This window comes from Pristiophorus japonicus, chromosome 8, assembly GCF_044704955.1.
Source record: "Pristiophorus japonicus isolate sPriJap1 chromosome 8, sPriJap1.hap1, whole genome shotgun sequence".
NCBI lineage: Eukaryota > Metazoa > Chordata > Chondrichthyes > Pristiophoridae > Pristiophorus > Pristiophorus japonicus.
The window spans coordinates 173,013,361-173,036,865 of record NC_091984.1 but is presented as its reverse complement, the minus strand read 5'-3'; the positions used below and the strand labels follow the sequence as shown (position 1 = coordinate 173,036,865).

The following is a 23,505-nucleotide window of genomic DNA, read 5'->3' as shown; positions in this document are numbered from 1 at the left end:
GGCGAGAGGGGAGAGGGGAGGCGAGAGGAGGAGGCGAGAGGAGGAGGGGAGGGGAGGGGAGAGGGGAGGGGAGAGGGGAGGGGATGGGAGGGGAGGCGAGAGGGGAGGGGAGGGGAGGGGAGGGGAGGGGAGGGGAGGGGAGGGGAGGGGAGGGGGTGTTTCTTGGATAAAAACTCATTAAACCATTGGGCCAGAAATTGCTTTCAAAATAACACTGAAACTAATGACAGATATGCGCCTAAATGTGAATATCCAAAAGTTTCTCTCCGAGTTGCTCTAACTCACCACCATCTCTCTCCATCTCTCCACGATTTCTAAATTGTCATGTTTTTTGTCCTACACCAAGTTCTGGATGAGCAGAAATTTTCCCCAATTGAATAATGGGAAGACCGAAGCCATTGTTTTCGGTCCCCGCCACAAACTCCGTTCCCTAGCCACTGACTCTATCCCTCTCCCCAACTCCTGTCTGAGGCTGAACCAGGCTGTTCACAACCTTGGTGTCATATTTGACCCTGAAATGAGCTTCCGACCACATATCCGCAGCATAACTAAGACCGCCTATTTCCACCTCCGTAACATCGCCCGTCTCCACCCCTGCCTCAGCTCATCCGCTGCTGAAGCCCTCATCCACGCCTTTGTTACCTCTAGACTTGACTATTCGAATGCACTCCTGGCTGGCCTCCCACATTCTACCCTATGTAAACTAGAGGTGATCCAAAACTCGGCTGCTTATGTCCTAACTCGCACCAAGTCCCGCTCACCCATTACCCCTGTGCTTGCTGACCTGCATTGGCTCCCGGTTAATCAACATCTCAATTTCAAAATTCTCATCCGTGTTTACAAATCCCTCCATGTCCTCACCCCTCCCTATCTCTGTAACCTCCTTCAGCCCCACAACTCCTGAGATACCTGCGCTCCTTTAATTCTGCCCTCTTGAGCATCCCTGATTACAATCGGCCAACCATCGGTGTCTGTGCCTTCTCCTGCCTGGGCCCCAAGCTCTGGAATTCCCTCCCTAAACCTCTCCGCCTCTACCTCTCTTTCCTCCTTTAAGAAGCTCCTTAAAACATACCTCTTTGACCAAGCTTTTGGATACCTGGTTTTATTTCTCCTTACATGGCTCGGTGTCAGATTTTTGGTCTTATAACACTCCTGTGAAGCATTTTGGGACGTTTTACTATGTTAAAGGTGCTATATAAATACAAGTTGTTGTTGCAGTTGAGTTCACCGTTAGCTTTGTGATAACAGCACCTCGCTGTCTGCCTGACCATTGCCTGTATTTTGACTGTTGTGGAGTCGCTGTATTTGCACACTGGATACCATACTTAAGACTAATAATTAGTACCATAAGTACCCTTTTAACAACATGATAATTGTTAATTACTGCCAATTAACCTCTCTGGCCCCAAAATTAACTATTACAAGTCTGGAGTCTCAATCCTTCAGGTTTTGAATTTTTCGTGGAGATTTTAAAGATGTTAAATTTTAAATTTTAAATTTTTTTCTTAATTTCCTTTCTGTCTCTTTCTCTCTTTCTCTCTCTCAATGCAGTTTTTCTTTCCCTCTCTTTATTTCTCTTTCTGTACCTGATTTGACATTGAATTCACCCCCTTTAATTCATCCTCCTTCTCAGCCCATCCACAGTTAATTTCCCAAACCTTAAATCGATTGGTTAAGGAGACATCCCATTGGGTACCCTGTTCACACAGATCTCAGAATCCCGTTTCCCCTCGCAGCATCATTATCAGCTCACACATTCAACAATTTTCTGGGCAAAATTGTTTTGAGCTGAATGGTGCAGGGGCAAGTTTAACAAATAGCAGACACCATCAGATGCCCTGCGACAGGAACATCTGGCCTAGAGTCAGCTGTGGCTCAGTGCGTAGCACTCTCTCTCACCTCAGAGTTAAATGGTTATCCCACTCCAGGGACAAAAAAAATCTAGGCTGACATTCCAATGCAGTGCTGAGGGAGTGCTGAACTGTCAGAGGTACTGGCTTTCAGATGAGACGTAAAAGATCCCATGGCACAATTTCGAAGTAGAGCAGGGGAGTTATCCCTGGTGTGCTGGCCAATATTTACCCATCAATAACAAAAACAGATTATCTGGTGATTATCACATTGCTGTTTGTGGGAGCTTGCTGTGCGCAAACTGGCTGCTGCGTTTCCCACATTACAACAATGACTACACTCCAAAAGTACTTCATTGGCTGTGAAGCACTTTGATACGTCTGGTGGTTGTGAAAGGAGCTATATAAATTCAAGCCTTTCTTTCTTTCTAATGACCCCAGTATCCTTTAGGGGAGGAGGTTCCCCAACACAGGCTGATGACCATAGAATATCAGAGCAGGGGGGTTATGCTTGAACTGTATAAAACACTGGTCAGGCCACAGCTAGAATACTGCCTGCAGTTCTGGTCACCACATTACAGGAAAGATGTAATCACACTAGAAAGATTTAGGAGGATGTTGCCAAGACGATGGAATTTTAGCTATGAGGAAAGATTGGATAGGCTGGGGTTGTTTTCTTTGGAACAGATGAGGGGAGATTTTATTGAGGTGTATACAATGATGAGGGATTTAGATAGAGTGGATAGGAAGGACCTATTTCCCTTACCAGAGAATTCAATAACCAGGGGACATAGCTTTCAAGTAATTGGTAGATGGTTTAGAGGGGAGTTGAGGAGAATCTCCAAATCACTGCCTGAAAGGGTGGTAGAGGCAGAAACCCTCACCACATTTACAAAGTACTTGGATGTGTACCTGAAATGCTGTAATGTACAGGGCTACAAGAGCTTGAAAGTAGTATCAGGCTGGATAGCTTTCGGTCGGCCGGCGTGGACACGTGCTGTAAATGTCTCTGATTCTATGATGACCAGTGTCCTGACGGATTGACTGCTCAGTGACCCGTGTGAGACAGAAAGGAGGACAAGTCTCCTTCACTCTGACTGAGACACCTCACTCTTTCCCCAGTCAGGACAGACAGCTCTGAGCTCCTCTGGAAAAGTCTTTGGAGATACGAAAGTGAGCAAAAAGGTCACCAATAAATTGTCCCGTGGCTGCTTTTGATACATGAGGGACACCAAAGAAAAAAAATAAACAGGAGCAAAAAACAACAGTTAAAGAATTATTGAGAAACCAGGGAACAGGGCTAGTGTTAAAAAAATAGCATTTAAATAATAAAGCCAAGAGGAAAACATTCTTCATAGAGCATAAATAATATAAATATTGCCGTTAAATATAGATTGAATATCATTTCCAAGTGGTTACAACTTTTGCAAAACTTTATTCCTGTAAAGGTCGCCTCTTTTCCCAGTTGAACTGTTGCCTCGAGTTCTAACACTCACTGCTGCCCCCTCACTCACCCAGATCCCCACGGCCAGGACCACCACGAAGTAAATGACAATGACCGAGATGTCCGCCGGGTTATTCACTGCCACCGAGCTGTCGGTGCCGCCGCCGGCCGGGGTGCTGGCTCCCCCCGCGGGGACAGTGCTGCTCTCCATTGGCGCTTCTGAGCTGAGATCCCGACTGACACCCACACAGAGAGGGAGCTGCAAATCACTCCTTCAGCCCTGCCTTTATACCTCGGCAGCCAAGGTGCGGTTTGTTCCTTACCTTCTGTTAATAATAAAACCAGGAAATAAAGCCAGCTTTGTGCAACAAAGGACTCTGTTTTTTCTCTTCCCCCTAAAGTGCAACTTTGCTCCCATCAGGAATTTAAGCAATCGCCAACATGCCATGCAATTATTCATAACCTGCAAATGTGTCAGCCCGGCTCAGTGGGCGGCTCTCTCGCCTTCTGACTTAGAAGGTTGTGGGTTCAAGTCCCATTCCAGGAACTTGAGCACATAATCCAGGCCGACACACCAGTGCAGTGCTGAGGGAGTGCAGCATTGTCAGAGATGTTGTAATAATCAGCATTGACATTTACCCTGTCAGTTTAATATCAAGACTGACCCTGGATTTACGATGGAGCGAAGGGGTCGTGACCCAGGAGCAGCGCAGCATATAACAACAGCAGGGTCGGGGCCCAGGGGGGGTGCAGCAGAGCTTGGTCTTCAGTCGTCTTGGTCAACCCTTGCCATCATCATCGTAGGTAGTCCCTCGGAATCAAGGAAGACTTGCTTCCACTCTTAAGTCCTTCGGTGGCCGAATGTCCAATACGAGAGCCACAGTCCCTGTCTAAGTTCCCGGTCTGTCGCTGTTGGAGGTGTCCACATGGGTCCTGACGTTCCAGGTCCCGAACTTCATTTTAACGGAGTGGAAGATGCCTGTGCGTGAGTTCTTTTAATGTTTCGTGGCCGTTGCACACTGGCTCCCACACGGGCTTAGCTGAGCAAGGTCTTGGTCCAGTGGAAAGGGGGTCCAAGGCGACTGGAGACCAGGCTCTGCTGTATGAGCCTAGTTGCCTACGGCACGATACTGGCCGCCAGCTCGGTGCTGACCTTGCTCTGTCAAGCCTGTGTAGTGGCTGATGTGCAACGGCCATCACACGTTAAAAGAATTCACGCACAGGCATCTTCCACCCTTCAAGAGGTAGCTCAGGACCGATAATGTCAGGATCCTCATTGAAACACCTGTGAACTCATCTTTTTATGGGGAGTGGAAGTGGGTCATCCTCGACACGAGGGACTGCCTAATACTAATAACACAGGACACTTGTGCTTGGATGACTTTTAATAACCTTTCTCAAAATCCAAAACTCCGTAGCCGTGTCCTAACTCGTAACAAGTTCCGCTCACCTATCACCTCTGTGCTCGCTGATCTACATTGGCTCCCGGTTAAGCAACGCCTCAATTTTAAAATTCTCATCCTTGCATTCAAATCCCTCCATGGTCTCACCCCCTCTCCCTATCTCTGTAACCGCCTCCACCCCTACAACCCTCCAAAATTGCTGCGCTCCTCTAATTCTGGTCTCTTTTGCATCCTCCGCTTCTTTCACCCCACCATTGGTGGCTGTGTCTTCAGCTGTCTCTCTGCCTCTCTCTCCTCCTTTAAGACCCTCCTTAAACCCCACCTCTTTGACCAAGTTTTTAGTCATCCCTCCTAATATCTCCTACTTTGGCTCGGTGTCAATTTTTTTGTTTGATAATCACTCTTGTGAAGCACCCAGGGACGTGTTATTGTGTTAAAAGCGCTTTATAAAAACAACTAATTTCTGTTGTTGAAATCTCAGGCTTTGCTTTTGACCTATGCCCAATTGATTGAAAGCTGTACTCAGCTAAAGGTTTAAGAAAGCCTTATCACAACTGGAAATTTATTTTAGTTATTTATGTATTTATTGATTTAATATTGGTTACAAAATTTCAGTGGGTGTTGAGTAATGTCGATGCTTCATATAAAAATAAATGATGAACTTCAGAGGACAAAGACTGAGCCAATGAAGAAAAGATTGCTGATCCCATCAAACTCGTGTAGTGCTTGCATTTGTTCTTGCCCTGGTTTTGTGTCCGTGATCCTATCCCCAATGCCGAGGTCCTGCCGCGATCACCAATTCTGTAGGGCATGTATTTGTTTTACACGCTACCTTGATTCTTTGATCTCAGAACTTATAGGGGAAAAGGACAACACGTGGCATAAATTTTAGGCTTAACCCAATGTCAGTTTTATTATGAAGAAAAACTAACCAAAACTACAGAACTAGACTTCTGAGAGAAATCGACTGAAGACATACAATCACCCTTCCTGGTTGTAGCTTGTAAGTTCGTGGTCATTGGTTCCGTGACCGGTTGGTTATTCTTCTGGCCATTCTCTGCAATGCTGTTCCTTCCACGTACGTTCCGTACCTTGCTTCGATCCCACGCTCCTGTTACCCTGCCGAATGATGATGGACGACTGGTGGTGGGTGTATGTGTACCTGTAGGGGTACCCTTCTCCTACATCCACCTGTTCCTTCCATCTGTTCTTCTTACATGTCCTTCTGTGCCTTGAGCTGCTTCTAGCTCGCATATTTATATCCATGTTTTGACTGATCTCCCGCCATTGCGGTTTCTGATAAAATGTTTGTATCGATACGTTGCTTTTTGGTCATCCTGGTTGATTGACTACAATAATGGACTCTTCTGTTTCCATTTTGCGAGACTCAAAGTGACTCCCCATCTTAACACCTTGTTCCCCCAAAATGTGCATCTGTGGTGATTCCTTTGTTGTCCAGTCTTTTTGCAGACTTAGCGTCTCCAATGACCTTGTTTTTTCCCCCAACCTTGGCCAAGCAAGTCCAGGGCCGCATGTAACAACTCTATTGTTGTTATGCATAAAGTCAGTTTTGGTTCCTGACCACAGAGTGTCATTAATTCGGGCCTAAGGCTGGCGCCTTTTTGCTCCCATTGTCCAATTTAATTCCAAAAGCTTGTATTAAACTCCAAAAGCTTGTATTAATCAATTTATAGTTCATGGTCTCCTTCTGTGCTTTTCTGAAGATTTGTAACTTTACACTCCCTCCTTTAATGTCTCGTAAATATAAAACCAGAGACATTACTCATGGGTTTCTTCTTTTTCCATGAACCCTTTTTGGACGTATTGCAGTCTCAGTCAAAAACTCCAGATTACATTCTTTTTTTTTAACAACAAATAAGTACTTTTTCCCGATAAACCAACGCTTTTTAGAACAAAAATGGTCGGCCTTGATCTGACTTCAGTGTTATATATAAACACTTTGGCCTTGGTTCATCTTAATAACCCTTGAAGATCCCCTTCCTTCATTTTCTGTTTTAACTTACAGGATGACTAGTGCGTGTGACACGATTCGAACCCAGGGGGGAATATCAATATTGAGTCCCAAATCCCATTGTGGAGGGGCCATCATTTCCTTGATTTCCTCCCTTACTTTCTCATTCGTTTGGTGTAATAGTGTTTGTGGAATAGCTCGATGTCCTTTAATAACTTGGTCAAATATTCGGGTAATGGCGGGATATCGTAGCCAAAACGCAATATGTATTTCTGGAGGTTCGGTATAGTACAGTTGACTGTGATACTTATGTGATTCACTTGGACTTGCAACTGCGCGTTGTCCACACTATTTACCAGTGATGTCCCATTATTAAATGCAGTAGCTACATCACTCATTAGCCCCCTTTTCCGTCTCGGTCTGTACGCTTCCCCTTGACTCTCGTCCCCGTAATTCTTTTGATAGAATTGTTTAAACATTTCTTTTAACAATTTTTCTTATAACTTTTCCATTTTTGACGGGCATTACTGGGGTAATTGTAACTCTGTTAAGTTTAGAATAACTGAAGCTACTTCATAATATACAGAATGATACCACATTTGCCTGTTGGGATTAACACCAGCCCGTTCTTAGGCCCAGGTTTTAGGACAGGACATGGAATTTCTTGGTTTGGAATCTCCAGCATCTTAGGGAGAGGTTTTAATCTGCTCGCATTGACTGTTTTTGGAGGGTTCAAGGTCACACAGGAATCAAAACCCTGCGTCCAATTCATTCCTGACCCAGAATCCTGCCATTGCCGTTTAAAACCACTCCCCACACCTCCCCTGCACTTGTGGCTAGATCCAACCACACAGACATAAATCCACTGTTCCTCCTTCCACCACTTCTCCCAACACAATGTCGCTCCTTCTTTTGTTCTTGTGGTCCGCCTGTTTGAGCTATTACCCAGTTTCTCCCATTCTGTGGATGCATTAACTTTTCCCCTGTCTGTTTTCCGTATCCACCACCATCCTCCAATGGGGGTACTCCCTTTACATTCCAGACAAACTCATCTCCCCTCTCTCACCCCTACCTTCCTGGTCGTGATGTTTAGCCTGGGGCAGGATACTGACACCTCCCCAAGTTTGTTTCCGGTTTGTCTGGAGTACTTGGTCGAATTTGACCCTAACCACCCTGGCCAACTCCCAGTGTGAGCATAGGCATTTGTGCCCTTGTTGCTCCATATGGCTCTCCCTTGAGTTACAGTGGGGCCGGTCCCTCCCATATGCCCGTGTGTAAGGAATATCTCAGTGTCTCCCCGATCTCCCCATCCTGCGATAATCATGGCCATCCACAGGCCTATCCACAACATCCACCTCCTCTCGTACCCTTGGCTCAATTCGCTCCTATAAAGACAAAAATGAAAGAAATAATTGTGCTCTGTAGGGCCTCCCCCTCACAGGTCCTTCTTCAGTTGTTCACATATGTACATAGCTCCTTTTTACAATCACTGCTTCCCTCTCCTTTTATCCCGATGCTTGGGCTTTCAGAGGCTCAGGGTTGGAGGCATCCAGGGCACCCTAGGTCACAGTACCCGAGCACTCCGCCTTACTGCTCCGTCCCTTACATCTCCATCATCATTGTCCCACAGCATTGGTGGAAGGCTTACACGGATCAAACTCATTACTGTTCCTTGAGCCTTGGCACGCTTTTTACCTTTCTCTCTAGGGTTGTACAGCTTACACTGGTTTATATGGAACCATTTTATACGTTTTGGGAGCTAGATCACATACACCATAGGGCTTGTCTTGTCTGCAATGCTATATGGTCCTTTGTACAATGGTTCAAATGCCCCTACTCTGGCATCATTCCTGACCATTACCTGATCCCCTACCTTCCATTCCTGTGTAACCCGGGGTTCCAGCAGCAGTTTATGTGACCTCTTTAACCTGCTTTTCAGTCAGGACTGGTGCTAGGATATGGGTCGGTGGTCCTCATTAGTCTCCTGTCATCAGTGCACGTGGGGAGTGTCCCGTATTCTTAGTGGGACTGGCTCGGTGGCTCATCAGTATTAGGGGTAGGATCTCATCCCATTTTTTCTGGGTATTTCCTATCTATTTCCTAAGCCTCTCTTTTAAGGTCTGGTTTGTCCTCCATTGGACCTGACGATTGGGGGTTATATGCCACATGCCATTTCCCCTGTATCCCCAACAATTTTAGGGTGGCCTACATTACCGTTCCAGTGAAATGACTCCCTTGATCTGATTCCACTATCAGGGTCAGTCCCCATCGAGAAAATACTTCTCGCACCAAAATCTTTGCAGTGACTATTGCGGTGGCCGCCCTACAATGAAAAGCTTTGACCCATTTTGTAAAGACATTTATTAACACCAAGCAATATTTATTACCTCTGCCTGAGGTGGGCAGTGGCCCTATGAAATCTATCTGTATAGACTGCCATGGCCCCTCTACCCTCCTCGTGTGTCCCAACGGAGCCTTCCTCTGATGGGGGTCTGGATTGTTTGTGGCATATACCAGACAATTCTGACAATAATCCCTTACATCGTTTCTAAGCCCAGGCCACCATCTCATGGCTTCTACTTTATTCCATGTCGCTTCTGGTCCTGGATGTCCAGCCCCTGGACCCCCATGAGCGAGTTGCAAGAATTCTTCCCTGCACTGCCCAGGCATGATCCAACTGTTTCCCTTAAGCGGGATTCCCTGCCTTACTGCTATGTCTGCAGCTCCCAAAGGTCCCGCTACAGACTTCCCGTCTATCTTGTCCCTAATCGCTGCTCTAAGGTCTGCATCCCATAGCTGAGCCTGTTTAAAATCAGGCGGCAGTGGTACTTTTTTGGGCCCCTCTCTGCCTGTTACAGCCATAATCTGTCCACAGTGATATGGGTCCTAAGGTGTCCCTTCTCCTGCCCGTGTTTTGGCCAGTGTGTCTGCTTTCTCATTCCCTTCCCACTTGGGCTCTGTCTTAGAGTGTGCTTTGACCTTTTGGATGTAGTAATCCTTCTGGTCCCTACTCATGACTGTCATGTATTCAACTATCATTGTAACCCATGTATAAGCTGACCTAAGTTGTACACCTTGACAACATTGACCACAAGGGGGTGAACTTGTGGGAGACACTCCTAACCTGGACTTTCAGGTATAAAAGGGGAAGCTCCACCCACCTTCATCACTTGAGGTCTTGGTAATAAAGGTAACTGGTCACAGAGTGACCTTCTCTCAAGTATGGGCCTCGTGTTTATACTGTATAGTAAGGACATATCATTGGCGACGAGAAACTACCACGCGAGCATGGCCACTAGTAGCACAGAAGAGAGGTACTGTGTTGGTGATGATTGGGACTGTTGTGTCCTAACACACTACAGCAAATCAACACGAGGCACATACTGGAGACAAGGTCACTCTGTGACCTGTACCTTTATTCACAGGACCAAGAAGTGATGACCCTGCATGGGACCTCCCTTTATATACCTGGATGACCAGGTGAGGAGTGTCTCCCACAAGTTCACCTCCTGTGGTCAAGGTCTGCATTTCTCAGGTGTATACAGTGTACAGTGTTGTTACATAAAGGTTACGGTTATATGAAGGTTACAAACATGACATCACCTCCCCCCAACGTCTTTGGGTCAAAGATTGAGTCTTTCAGGCGGTCGACGCTCTCTCGTGGAGTGCCGCAGTTGGGGCTCTGGTTGTTGAGCCTTGGCATGTGTCTCTGTTACCTGTGGTGATTCCGGCTCGTCCGGGCTGACCACAGGGACTGTGCATGCTGCTGAATGTTCTTGTTGCTCGTTCACTGGCAGTGGTGTGGGCAGCATCTCCTGATTTTCCTCAGGTTCCTCAGTGTCCATGCTGAACCTTTTTTTTTACTTGGTCCAGATGCTTGCAGCATATCTTCTCATTGTTGAGTCTGACCACTATGACCCTATTCCCCTCTTTACCAATTACAGTACCCTCGAGCCACTTGGGCCCCACAGCGTGATTAAGAACAAATACATCGATTTCTATCCATCTCCCCTTTGAGTTACGGTCGTGGCACTCATTTTGGGACTGGCGCTTTCCCTCAACAATGTCTGACAAGGCTGGAAGAATGAGGGACAGTCGAGTTTTTAGTGTACGTTTCATGAGTAGTTCCGCTGGCGGGACTCCAGTGAGCGAGTGTGGTCGGGACCTGTAGGCCAGCAGGAGGCGCGATAGGCGGCATTGAAGGGAGGGTCCTTGAATCCGGAGCATGTCTTGCTTTATGATTTGGATCGCACGTTCCGCCTGGCCATTGGAAGCTGGCTTGAACAGTGCCATCCTGATGTGTTTGATACCATTACCCGACATGAACTCCCGGAATTGATAGCTAGTGAAACATGGGCCATTATCGCTAACTAGGATGTCCGGCAAGCCGTGGGTCACAAAGACCGCACGCAGACTCTCCACTGTGGTGGATGTCGTGCACGAATTCAATATGATGCACTCGATCCATTTTGAGTACGCATCAACAACAATGAGGAACATTTTTCCCATAAACGGGCCCGCATAGTTTATGTGAATACGTGACCATGGCTTGGTGGGCCAGGGCCATGAGCTGAGTGGGGCCTCCCTGGGGGCATTGCCCAGCTGGGCACACGTCATGCACCTGCGAACACGGTGTTCCAGGTTTGAGTCAATTCCCGGCCACCATTCATGTGACTGGGCAATGGCCTTCATTAGCACGATGTCTGGGTGCTCGCTGTGGAATTCCCTGATGAATGCTTCCCTACCCCTCTGGGGCATGACTACCCGGCTGCCCCATAGTAGGCAGTCGGCTTGGATGGAGAGTTCATCCATCTGTCTGTGGAACAGTCTGAGCTCTTCAGGGCATGCTCTGTGTGCGGGCGCCCAATCCCCAGTCAGGACACATTTTTAATCAGAGATAGGAGGGGATCTCTGTTGGTCCAGATTTTGATCTGGCGGGCTGTGATGGGGGAGCCTGCACTGTCAAAGGCATCAACAGCCATGACCATCTCCGCGCTTTGCTCCGCTGCCCCCTCAGTGGTGGCCTGTAGAAGCCTGCTGAGCGCGTTAGTGCAATTTTCGGTGCCTGGCCGTATGGTGTAGTCATACGCAGCCAGCGTGAGAGCCCATCGCTGTATGCGAGCTGACGCATTGGCACTGACAGCTTTGCTGTCAGACAACAGGTATGTTAACGGCTTGTGGTCCGTTTCTAACTCGAACCTTCTGCCAAAAAGGTACTGGTGCATCTTTTTCACCCCGTAGACACATGCGAGTGCCTCCTTTTCAACCATCGCATACCCCCTTTCTTCTTGGGAGAGTGACCTGGAGGCATAAGCCACAGGTTATAGTTGGCCCTCATCATTACTCTGCTGTAACACGCACCCAACCCCATAGGATGATGCATCACATGTCAAAACCAATTTCTTACAGGGGTCGTACAGGGTCAATAACTTATTAGAACAAAGCAGGTTCCGCGCCTAATTGAAAGCCCGTTCCTGATAGTCTCCCCAAAACCAATCGCAACCCTTACGCAGGAGCACGTGTAGCGGCTCCAGCAATGTACTTAAGTTCGGTAGAAAGTTCCCGAAATAGTTCAATAGTCCCAGAAATGAACGCAACTCCGATGTGTTGCCGGGCCTGGGCGCACGACGAATCGCCTCCGTTTTGGATTCGGTGGGCCGGATCCCGTCTGTGGCAACCCTCCTGCCCAAAAACTCGACCTCTGGGGTCAAAAACACACACTTGGACTTCTTTAGTCGCAGGCCTATCCAGTCCAGTCGGCGTAGCATCTCCTCCAGGTTGTGGAGGCGTTCCTCGGTGTCTCAACCCGTGATAAGGATGTCGTCCTGAAATACGATTGTTCCGGGGATGGATTTGAGCAGGCTTTCCATGTTCCTTTGAAAGATAGCGGCTGCTGAACGAATGCCAAACGGATACCTGTTGTAGACAAACAGCCCCTTGTGCGTGATGATGGTGGTCAGTAGCTTGGATTCTTCAGCCAGTTCCTGGGTCATGTAGGTCGAAGTGAGGTCCAACTTGGTGAACAGCTTGCCACCTGCCAGCGTGGCGAAAAGATCCTCCGCTCTCGGAAGCGGTTATAGGTCCTGAAGGGACACTCAGTTGATGGTGGCCATGTAGTCATCACAGATCCTGACCAAGCCATCCGTTTTTAGAACAGGGACGATGGGGCTTGCCTAGTCGCTGAATTCAATGGGTGAAATTATGCCCTCTCTTAGCAACCTGTCCAACTCACTCTCAATTTTCTACCGCATCACATACGGCACAGCTCTGGCTTTGTGGTGCACTGGTGTGGCGTCCGGGGTGATGTGTATCACTACTTTGGTGCCTTTGAAAGTCCCAACGCCAGGTTGAAATAATGATTTGAACTTTTGTAGGACCTGTGAGCATGAACTTCACTCCACAGATGAAATGGCGTGCACATCCCCCATTTCCAGTTCATCTCGGCTAGCCAGCTCCTCCCCAAAAGCGCAGGACCATTTCCCGGGACATTTCAGATGGCAGTCGGTTCTGAGATCCATTATGTGTGACCACCAACATTGCACTGCCTAGCACTGGGATGATCTCTTTGGTGTACGTCCGTAATTGCGTCTCAATGCGTTCAAGTTTGGGTCTGCTAGCTCTGAGTGGCCACAGTTTCTCGAATTGTTGGACACTCATAAGTGACTGGCTGGCTCCTGTGTCCAGCTCCATGTGTACCGGGATGCCGTTTAACATACTCTCATCATCATAGGTGGGGTTCTTGTGTATGAACTGTGGATGTTTGCTACCTGAACCCGCTGAACTTCAGCGTCCATCGCTGTGTCCCAGGCATACCCCTGCCTTGCAGACCCCTCTTGTGGTTCATCCACTTCGTAAACCATCCTCGCTGCAGTCTTCCTGCATATCCTGGCTAAATGTCCACTAAAGTTACAATTTCTGCAGATGAATTGTTGAAACCGACAGGTCTTCGCAGCATGTTTGCCCCCGCACCTCCTGCATGAGCTGAGATTGTTGTGAACAAAAGAGCTGTTACCAGGCATTCCTCTCTGATTGTCTCTTTGATTATTCTTGAGCACTCTGTTCGTGGATGTCAATGGCCTCATCCCGGGACGTATTGTCCCTTGTGATGGTGTAAATGTCCGTTCAACCTGCCATTGTCTCTGTTGAGGACCCACCCGAGAGTCTGTTACTGCCTGGTTGATGTCGAATTGCCCTTGCTTGCCTGCGGGGTTCTGAGTCCCGTTTGCCATGTTAACTCCCTGCTCCATCGCCACGTTGGGAGTAGAGTTGCGCACGTATATAATCTTGGTTTCCTCCTCCCTCGCCATGAAGGTTTGAGCTATCAACGCCACTGCTTCCAAGGTCAAGTCCTTGGTCTCAATTAGCTTCCTAAAAATCCCGACATGACCAATGCCCTCAATGAAGAAATCCCGTAACATCTCCCCCCTGCAGGTATCTGTGAACTTACAGAGGCTGGCCAAGCGGCGAAGGTCCGCAACGAAGTCCGGTATGCTCCGCCCTTCCCGACGTCGGTGCGTATAGAATCGGTGTCGGGTCATGTGTATACTACTCGCCGGTTTGAGGTGCTCACCGATCAGTTTGCTGAGCTCCTCGAAGGTCTTGTCCGCCGGCTTCTCGGGTGTGAGCAGGTCTTTTATCAGCGCGTACGTCTTAGGTCCACAGTTGGTCAGCAGATGCGCCCTCTGCTTGTCAGCCACTGCCGCTCCCAGCCAGTCCTTCGTGACAAAACTCTGCTGGAGCATCTCAACGAAATCGTCCCAGTCCTCACCAATACAGTACCGTTCCTCCGTGCTACCGGTGGCCATTCTCTTGAGTCGTTGATTCCCGTTTCTCGTCGCCAAATGTTGTGTTCTTACACACTACAGCAAATCAACACGAGGCATATACTGGAGACAAGGTCACTCTGTGACCTGTACCTTTATTCACAGGACCAAGAAGTGATGACCCTGCGTGGGACCTTCCTTTATATACCTGGATGACCAGGTGAGGAGTGTCCCCCACAAGTTCACCCCCTATGGTCAAGGAGTGCATTTCTCAGGCATATACAGTGTACAGTGTTGTTACATAAAGGTAACAATTATATGAAGGTTACAAACATGACAGGGGCGGCTTTATTGAGAGACTTCAGCAAAGTTTTGTCACTAAGGAATGGCTGGGACAGGATTCGGGCGACAAACGCAGGGCTCATCTCCTGACGGTTTGTGGATCCACAACGTATTCCCTGATCAAGGACCTTCCAGCGCCAGAGAAGCCGGCGGACAAGATGTTCGAAGAGCTCAGTAAGTTGATCGGGGAACACCTTTACCGGCGAGCAGCATGCACATGGCAAGATACCGGTTTTACACGCACCGGCGGCGAGAAGGGCAAAGTGTTCCTGATTTCGTGGCAGATCTCCGGCGACTGGCGAGCCTATGTAAGTTCCCAGATGCATGCAGAGCGGAGATGTTGCAAGACTTTTTTATTGAGGGCATCGGTACGCTGGGGTTTTCAGGAAACTGATTGAGACCAAAGACTTGACCTTGGAAGCGGCGGCTCTGATAGCCCAGACATTTATCTCAGGGGAGGAAGAGACCAGAATGATATATGACAAAAATCTTGGCTCAAATGCGGCAAACAACCATGGGAGTCAACATTGTTAATGTAGCACACAGTTCTCTAGGCAGATCAGGGCAATCGGACATGACCCAGCATGTAGTCGAACCCAAAGGGGGAAGGAATTCAACAGAGAAAATGGCTAGCAGAAAGGCGACTCATGCCATCGCAATGGACAATGCGGCCAGTAATGGGGCAATCAACACCTGTTAATGGTGCGCTTAAGGACAGTTAGAGAGACAGTCAGAGACGATCGACTGCTAATGGACCTTTTGTTTCCAACAATGGGGCCTCCAGCTCATGCGGGAGGTGTGGAGGCAAACACCCAGCCAGAGCTTGCAGGTACCAGCAACATACCTGCAGAAACTGCAACATCAGCGGTCACTTGGCACATATGTGCAGGAAGCCTGCAGCCAGGTTGATGTACGAGGAGGACGGGCCTGATGTAAGCCCTACGAGGCCAAATGAATACTGGGGGAAATCGCTGGAAGCTGAAGTTCAGCGAGTTCATGTGGAGCACATATACAATTCATACACCAGGACGCCACCGATAATGATGGAAGTGCTCCTCAATGGCATCCCAGTATTAATGGAGCTAGACACAGGGGCCAGCCAGTCCCTGATGAGTATCAAACAGTTCGAAAGGTTGTGGGTGTCCAAGGCCAGGAGGCCAAAATTATTGCCGATTGACGCACAGCTACGGACATATACAAAAGAGATCATTCCGATGCTAGGCAGCGCCACGGTAGTCATGACCCACAAAGATTTGGAGAACAGGTTGCCCTCTGGATTGTCCTGGGGGACGGTCCCGCACTACTGGGGAGGAGTTGGCTTGCTGTCATGAACTGGAAATGGGGCGATGTCAATGCAATTTCTTCTGTGGAGCGAATATCATGCTCACAGGTCCTGGACAAATTTGACTCATTATTTCAACCCGGCATCGGCACTTTCATGGGGGCCAAGGTAGTGATTCACATAAACCTGGACGCCAGGCCAGTACACCACAAGGCCAGAGCGGTGCCGTACGTGATGCGGGAAAAGATAGAATGCGAATTGGACCACCAGCTGAGGGAAGGCATCATCTCGCCAGTCGAATTCAGTGACTGGGTGAGCCCGATCGTGCCGGTGCTCAAGGCAGATGGGTCGGTCAGGATATGTGGCGATTACAAGGCCACCATCAATCGGGTGTCACTCCAAGACCAGTACCCGCTACCGAGAGCGGAGGACCTCTTTGCGATGCTATCCGGTGGCAAACCTTTTTCAAAATTGGACCTGACCTCAGCTTACATGACCCAGGAGCTGGCGAGTGAGTCGAAGAAGCTGACCACCATCACGACACACAAGGGGTTGTTTGAGTATAACAGATGTCCATTTGGGATTCGTTCAGCCGCTGCGATCTTTCAGCGAAATATGAAAAGCCTCCTCAAGTCGATTCCAAGGACGGTGGTTTTTCAAGATGACATCCTCATCACGGGTTACGATACTGAAAAACACCCTCCACAACCTGGAGAAGGTGCTACGCAGACTGGACCGGGTAGGGCTGCGACTGAAAAAGGCGAAATGCATCTTCGTAGCTCCAGAGGTAGAATTCCTGGGGAGGAGGGTAGCAGTAGACGGGATCATCCCACTGCATCCAAAATGGAAGCGATCCAGAGAGTACCCAGACCCCGTAACACGGCGGAGCTGCATTCGTTCCTGGGGCTCCTTAACTATTTTGGTAACTTTCTTCCCAAATTGAGCACGCTGTTAGAGCCGCTACATGTGCTCCTATGCAAAGGTCGCGATTGGGTCTGGGGGGACAGCCAGGAAAGGGCTTTTGATAGAGCATGTAACTTGTTATGCTCCAACAAACTGTTAACGTTATATGACCCGTGTAAGAAACTTGTTCTAACGTGCGATGCATCGTCCTATGGGGTCGGGTGTGTGTTGCAGCATGTTAATGCCAAGGGTCAGTTACAGCCGGTAGCTTATGCCTCCAGAAGTCTGAACCAGGCAGAAAGGGGCTACGGGATGGTAGAAAAGGAAGCGCTTGCATGTGTATATGCTGTAAAAAAAAACGCACCAGTACCTGTTTGGCAGGAAATTTGAGCTGGAAACAGATCACAAACCCCTAACGTCCTTTTGGCCGACAACAAGGCCATAAATACGAATGCATCGGCCCGCATACAGAGATGGGCACTTACGTTAGTCGCCTATGACTACACAATTCGGCACAGACCGGGCACTGAAAACTGCGCTGATGCACTCAGCAGGCTCCCACTAGCCACCACTGAGGGGGCAACTGAGTATGATGCTGAGATGGTCATGGCTGTTGAAGCTTTCGAAAGCGAAGGCTCACCTGTGACAGCCCGTCAGATTAAAGTCTGGACAAATAAAGACCCGCTACTGTCTTTAGTTAAGAAATGTGTCCTGAATGGGGACTGGGCAGCCACGTACGCGCATGCCCTGAGGAATTTAAACCGTTTCATAGGCGCAAGGATGAACTCTCAATTCAGGCCGATTGCGTACTATGGGGAAACCGCGTAGTCATGCCCCAGAGGGGCAGAGAGGTATTTATCAGAGAACTTCACAATGAGCACCTGGGCATTGTCATGATGAAGGCAATTGCCAGCTCACACGTTTGGTGGCCAGGGATAGATGTAGACCTGGAACTTTGTGTTCGCAGGTGCAACACGTGTGCTCAGCTGGTCAACGCAACTAGGGAAGTCCCCCTTAGCCCCTGGTCCTGGCTCGCCAAGCCATGGTCACGCATCCATGTGGATTACGCAGGTCCTTTCATGGGGAAAATGTTTTTGGTTGTAGTAGACGCCTACTCCACATGGATTGAGTGTGCCATTTTAAATTCAAGCAAATCCTCTGCCACGGTAGAATGTCTACGGGCAATGTTCGCCGCCCACGGTTTACCGATGTCTTGGTCAGCGACAATGGACCGTGCTTCACAAGCACTGAATTCCAGGACTTCATGGCAGGCAATGGAATCAACCATGTCAGAATGGCACCGTTCAAGCCGGCCTCAAATGGCCAGGCGGAACGAGCAGTGCAGATAATCAAACAGGGAATGCTCAGAATCCAAGGAGGTTCCCTACAAAGCCGCTTATCATGCCTCCTGTTGGCCAGTAGATCCCGACCACACTCGCTCACAGGGGTTCCACCTGCAAAGCTGCTAATGAAAAGGACGCTCAAAACCAGGTTATCCCTTATACACCCTACTATGAAAGAAATTGTTGAGAGCAGGCGTCAGTCACAATGTGACTACCATGACAGGAATGCGAGGGCGCGATGTATTGATGTCAATGACCCTGTCTTTATCCTTAATTACGCTGCAGGGCCCAAATGGCTCGCAGGCACTGTGATTGCCAAAAAGGGGAATAGGGTTTTGGTAGTTAAATTACCAATGGACAAATCTGCCGCAAACACGTGGATCAAACTAAAAGGAGGTTCAGCAACCCCATAGAAGAAGCAGAGGAAGAACACGACTTAGAGTTTACTCCACCACAGGTGACTGAACACCGTAACCAAAGGGAGGAGAGCCCAGTCACTGTGGGCAGTACGGACAGGCCTGAGGCACCGCAGACAGCAGACACTCAGGCCAGCGCCCAACAACTGGAGCCCCAACTCAGGTGCTCTACAAGGGAGCGTAAACCACCAGAGAGACTTAACCTGTGATCCCAATAAGACTTTGGGGGGGAGGTGATGTCATGTATTCAACTATCATTGTAACCCATGTATAAGCTGACCTAAGTTGTACACCTTGAGCACATTGACCACAAGGGGGTTAACTTGTGGGAGACACTCCTAACCTGGACTTTCAGGTATAAAAGAGGAAGCTCCACCCACCTTCATCACTTGAGGTCTTGGTAATAAAGGTAACTGGTCACAGAGTGACCTTCTCTCAAGTATGGGCCTTGTGTGCATTTATACTGTATAGTAAGGACATATCAATGATGTCCAAAATGACTTTTAATAAAGGAGCCGTCACCAACGGCTTTCCGTCTGAGGACTTAACCCCTCGCCTAGCCCATATGGCTAAATACTCTGTACAGGAGTTACAAGTGAACATGGAGTCCGAACATATCGTATAGGGAGTTGGGAATTTGTTAGGGTGTGTGACTACGTACGCTACAGCTGTCAGCTCGGCCTGCTGCGCACTTAAAGTGTTGGGGAGTTTTATGGCTTTCTCTATCCCTGCCTCAGGATCGTAAATCCCACAGCCTGTTTTTCTCTCTCCGTTTATTACTGAACTCAACCCATCTACATAGATGTCCCTGCCTGTCGGGTGTTCCCCTGCTCTAAATCCCACATCTACATCCCACACTCCTTCCACTGAACACACGTGAGCTGCCCCGGATAAACCAGGTTCAGGGCTAGCTTTGGTTCTCCTAGCCTCTCGAGCTTCTGAGTAAACAACAATGTCCAGCGAGCAATCCTGTTACTGCTCACTGTCCCATCTTTCATTCTACTGCCCAGTAACATTTGTGTCGGGGTGTGACAGGTCAGTAAAGTTATTGCAGCTAACCCTGTGGGCGACTGAAAATGCTTTACTGCCCAAAAGGTTGTTAACAGATGTCGCTCGCAGTTTGAAAAGCTCTTTTCTACTTCGGTGAGAACCCGGGAGGCGAAGGCCACCGGTCTCAGCTTGCTGTGTCGCTGGAGTAACACTGCACTCAAACTGTCCCCAGTCGCTGCTACCTCCAGACTAAAGTCCTGGTCCCCATTTACTGCTCCCAAAGCTGGTGCTGTCTGTAACACTTCTTTTAACTGAACAAATATTTCTTGACAACTCTCACTCCATTCCCACTCTACTCCTTTCCTAAGAAATCTCAACAAAGGAGTTGCCATGGCTGCATATCCCTCGATAAATTCCCTGCAGTAACCCGTTATTCCCAGGAAAGACTTACTCCAGACATGTCCTTAGGAACAGGTAGTTCCTGGACTGCCTTGCTCCGTGGCCCTCCATGAGCTATCGGGCTTCTTTACTGGCCATCGGGGTGAGTTTACATGTGTGGCTATGGTCCTCAACACACCTTGATCCACCAGGGAATTTATAGCAGTTTTCAAATCTCTTTCTGATTCCCGGGGAAAATTATACTGTTTCTGTGGCTGTGTCATCGGATCCCCGTCTATCTTCACCTCTACCCCAGTTACGCTCCTGCAATCATGTTTGTGGGTGGCAAATGCATCCATATTCTCCCGTACATACCCTTGATACCGGGCCGGACTGTTATTGACTAATCCTTCGAAGTCATAACTCCCTTTCGGCTTCATCGTACAGGTGCTGCCTTTGTCTGTACTGACCCTGGAAATCACTACGATCTCTCCCATCCTATCTGCATCAACTGCCCCCCATAGACAATTGTTTTTCATATCCACTATGGCCTGGTCTGCCAATATGTAGTCGGTCACGAGAACTCCCGAACCGGGCTGTTCCCACTTCATTAAAATGCATTCCCATTTCATTGTGTTAGGTCCTAACTCTATGGTTAAGGGTTTCGATACTGCCCCAGACTGCTCATTACCCGTAAAGCCTGCCGGTGTAAATGGGACTCCACTCAACCACGGGGAAGTGGTTGGATTCGGTGAGTGGACAACCGTGCTAGAGGCTCCTGTATCTACTAGATACCTTCCCCTAACTGCTTCCACCTTCACATCCACACATGGCCTGCCCCACCCATCAGATGTGAGTGGACACAGGTATTCTGGCTGGGTGCAATGCCACAGCGGGATGCCGACGCATTGGGTCCCTTTTCTCCCACTGCTGCGTCCAGCTTTCCTCCACCCGTGCCCATAACCTGCTGTAATGCGGCCACTAAAACCTGCACTGGGTCGTCGGCTACCTGCTCCTGCCTCAGCACCCTCATACTCTTACATCCCTCCTGTAGAGAGCCTAGAATCATTGCTCCAGTGTCCCAACTTCCCACAGTTAAAACACTCGCCTTTTGATCGACCCGCATTACCACCGTCTTGTCTTCATTCTTTCTTTTACCTAACCTCTCCTTTTACTTCATGCACCTTCTCTTTTAGTTTCTCCTCCTCCCCTTGCCTGGACTTAAAAGCTAGTATTAATTTTCTCAGCAACCCTGCTTCTGTATTCTGGAGATCATCTGTGTTGTGTATGCAGACTATGGATGTACTCTGTGTAGTCATTGTGTGGTTGCATAAGATGAAGACTTGTTTACCTGATGCACTATCAATAAGGTTTATACTGTGAGTATACATGCTGGCACCACTAGAGGGTGCAACTGGAGGAGGCCGGGGATTCCTGCCCCTGTGGCAGGGCCCTGTATAAAAGGCTGCACACCATGCTTGTGCCTCACTCTGGAGTTTGGAATAAAGGACCAAGGTCATTACAGTTTGAGTACAACACATTGCCTCATGGAGTCATTCATAAGTACATTACAGACATAACAGTCTGGGTCAAACCCTGCTTCGACCTTTGCTCTGAGCCGTGGCAAACTGTTAGCCGTTACGGTTCTTAGCCATTGGTTTCCGGGTTCCCCTATTAAGTCTGCCCGTACCAGATTTCCTCCAGTGACCCTTAATAAGTCGCCCACAGTCTGTCTGCAAACGTATCGGTTGATTCATCTACTTGCTGCCTAGTCTGTTCTACCTGCCAGAACGGACTACCCTGACTGTACCCTAGCACTGCCATGATTTGCTCCTTTAAGCCCTGTGGGGTTCCTGCACCTAACTTGGTGGCTGTCGACAAGCTTTGATAAAGCTTCCCCTCCAGTGAGAGCAGTGTTAGCTTCACTTTCTCCTTCTCGCTGCAGTTATTGATACCCCCTATCTGCTCTATATTAGCAAAATGAACAGAGACATCTCCTCCTTGCTTTAACTGTACCACACCCGTCAGCATCTCCTGCAGCTGAAGTGGTGTGTATGGGATCACTAGTTGCTCTGTAATGGTGCCGGACCACCATTTGGTGGGGGTGGGCCGAATTTCTGCTGTCTCAAAGGACACATCGGTTTCGGGGGTCCCGGTGCCTCGGGAGCCGGCCGATGCTCGCTATACTCGGGCCCATCATCTGACTCTTTCCCCTCTGGATCCCAATCTTCCTCGCCTGTTCCGGGTACTCTGAGACAAACCATCCCTATGGCCCCGTCTAACTCTGCCGTTAACTGGCAGATCTTTCCTTACAAAGTCCGTGATCTGCCCTTTCGTAACCCTGTTTTTCCGCTACCTGATAGGCTATCGACTCTCCTGAGCTGGTCCTCTGCCTCTTTGGCTCTTTCTAAATGCCTTTCACTTTGTTCATTGTAGGTCTGCTGCTGCTTTTTGCACTCGGTCACCTGGCATTGTAAATACTCAAAGTGATTCCGCGCCGTTTCTTCCTTCCTACCCTGGTCCTGCCTTTCCTTCTCCAAACTGCCTACCTCGCCCTTTAACCCTTTATTCTCCTCCTCCAGCTTTCCTACCCTTTCCCTTAACAGTTGTGTCTGCTTCTGCAGGCACATGAGCCAGATCACCTTCTCTTTTGACCCTTTGTGGTTACTACTGACTGTCCACTCTGCTGTTTTTTCCTGCGGATCCCCAGAGTGCAGCATTTTCCGTGCCCATGGCCCTGAAATGTCCAATTTGTTGCCTATATATGCAGCTGCCTTAGCCTCCATGGACTTCCTATGACTGCTCTTAGCAGTGGGTTCTACCGCGTTTTGCTGCGGTGAGTCCATTTCCAGTGCCTCTGGCTGAGAAATTTTTCCCAATTACCTTCGTCTCCCGAGAGTTCCTGTTACTCAGGCTTCTCTCTTTGGCTACTCTAGTCGATCCAAGACTACTCCAGCCTGTCAGAAACTGTTTCTCTCCTGGTCCCCTAGTCGCCCTGGAGATCACCCCTGGCCTCCCTGAGACCCCTGTTTTGCAGACTACCCGCGACTACTTTTTGACTTCTCTCGGTGACTGCCCCAGTCAACTGGGATTGCTCCAGCCTATCCAAGACTGCTTCCTTCCTCTGGCTGCTCTGGCCATCCATCAGATTACCCCTCACCTCCCTGAGATCCCTCCACAGACTACCCGTGACTACTTCTCCCGGTGGCTGCCCCAGTTGGCCAGAGCTCTTTGCCCTTGAGAGTATTTCATCTCCCTGAGACCCCTGCGCAGACTACCTGCAACTTCTTTTCTTGGTGGCTGTTCTAGTTGACCCGAGACTACTCCTGCCTGTCAAAGACGGTTTCTCTCCTAGCTGACCTAGTCGCCCTTGAGAAGTTCCTTTCGACTACCTTAGCCGACCTTAGACTTAATCAAGC

At 48.9% G+C, this 23,505-nt stretch overlaps 1 protein-coding gene across 1 annotated transcript in view; it reads right to left on the bottom strand.

The window, feature by feature from the left end:
- slc5a1 (solute carrier family 5 member 1) overlaps positions 1–3,542 on the bottom strand; it is a 97,206-nt gene extending 93,664 nt beyond the window's left edge. The window contains exon 1 of the mRNA XM_070887552.1: positions 3,365–3,542. Within this exon, the coding sequence (XP_070743653.1) occupies positions 3,365–3,505 (141 nt within the window). The 5' untranslated portion in view covers positions 3,506–3,542. The remainder of the gene's footprint in view (positions 1–3,364) is intronic.
- Positions 3,543–23,505: the final 19,963 nt, after the last annotated feature.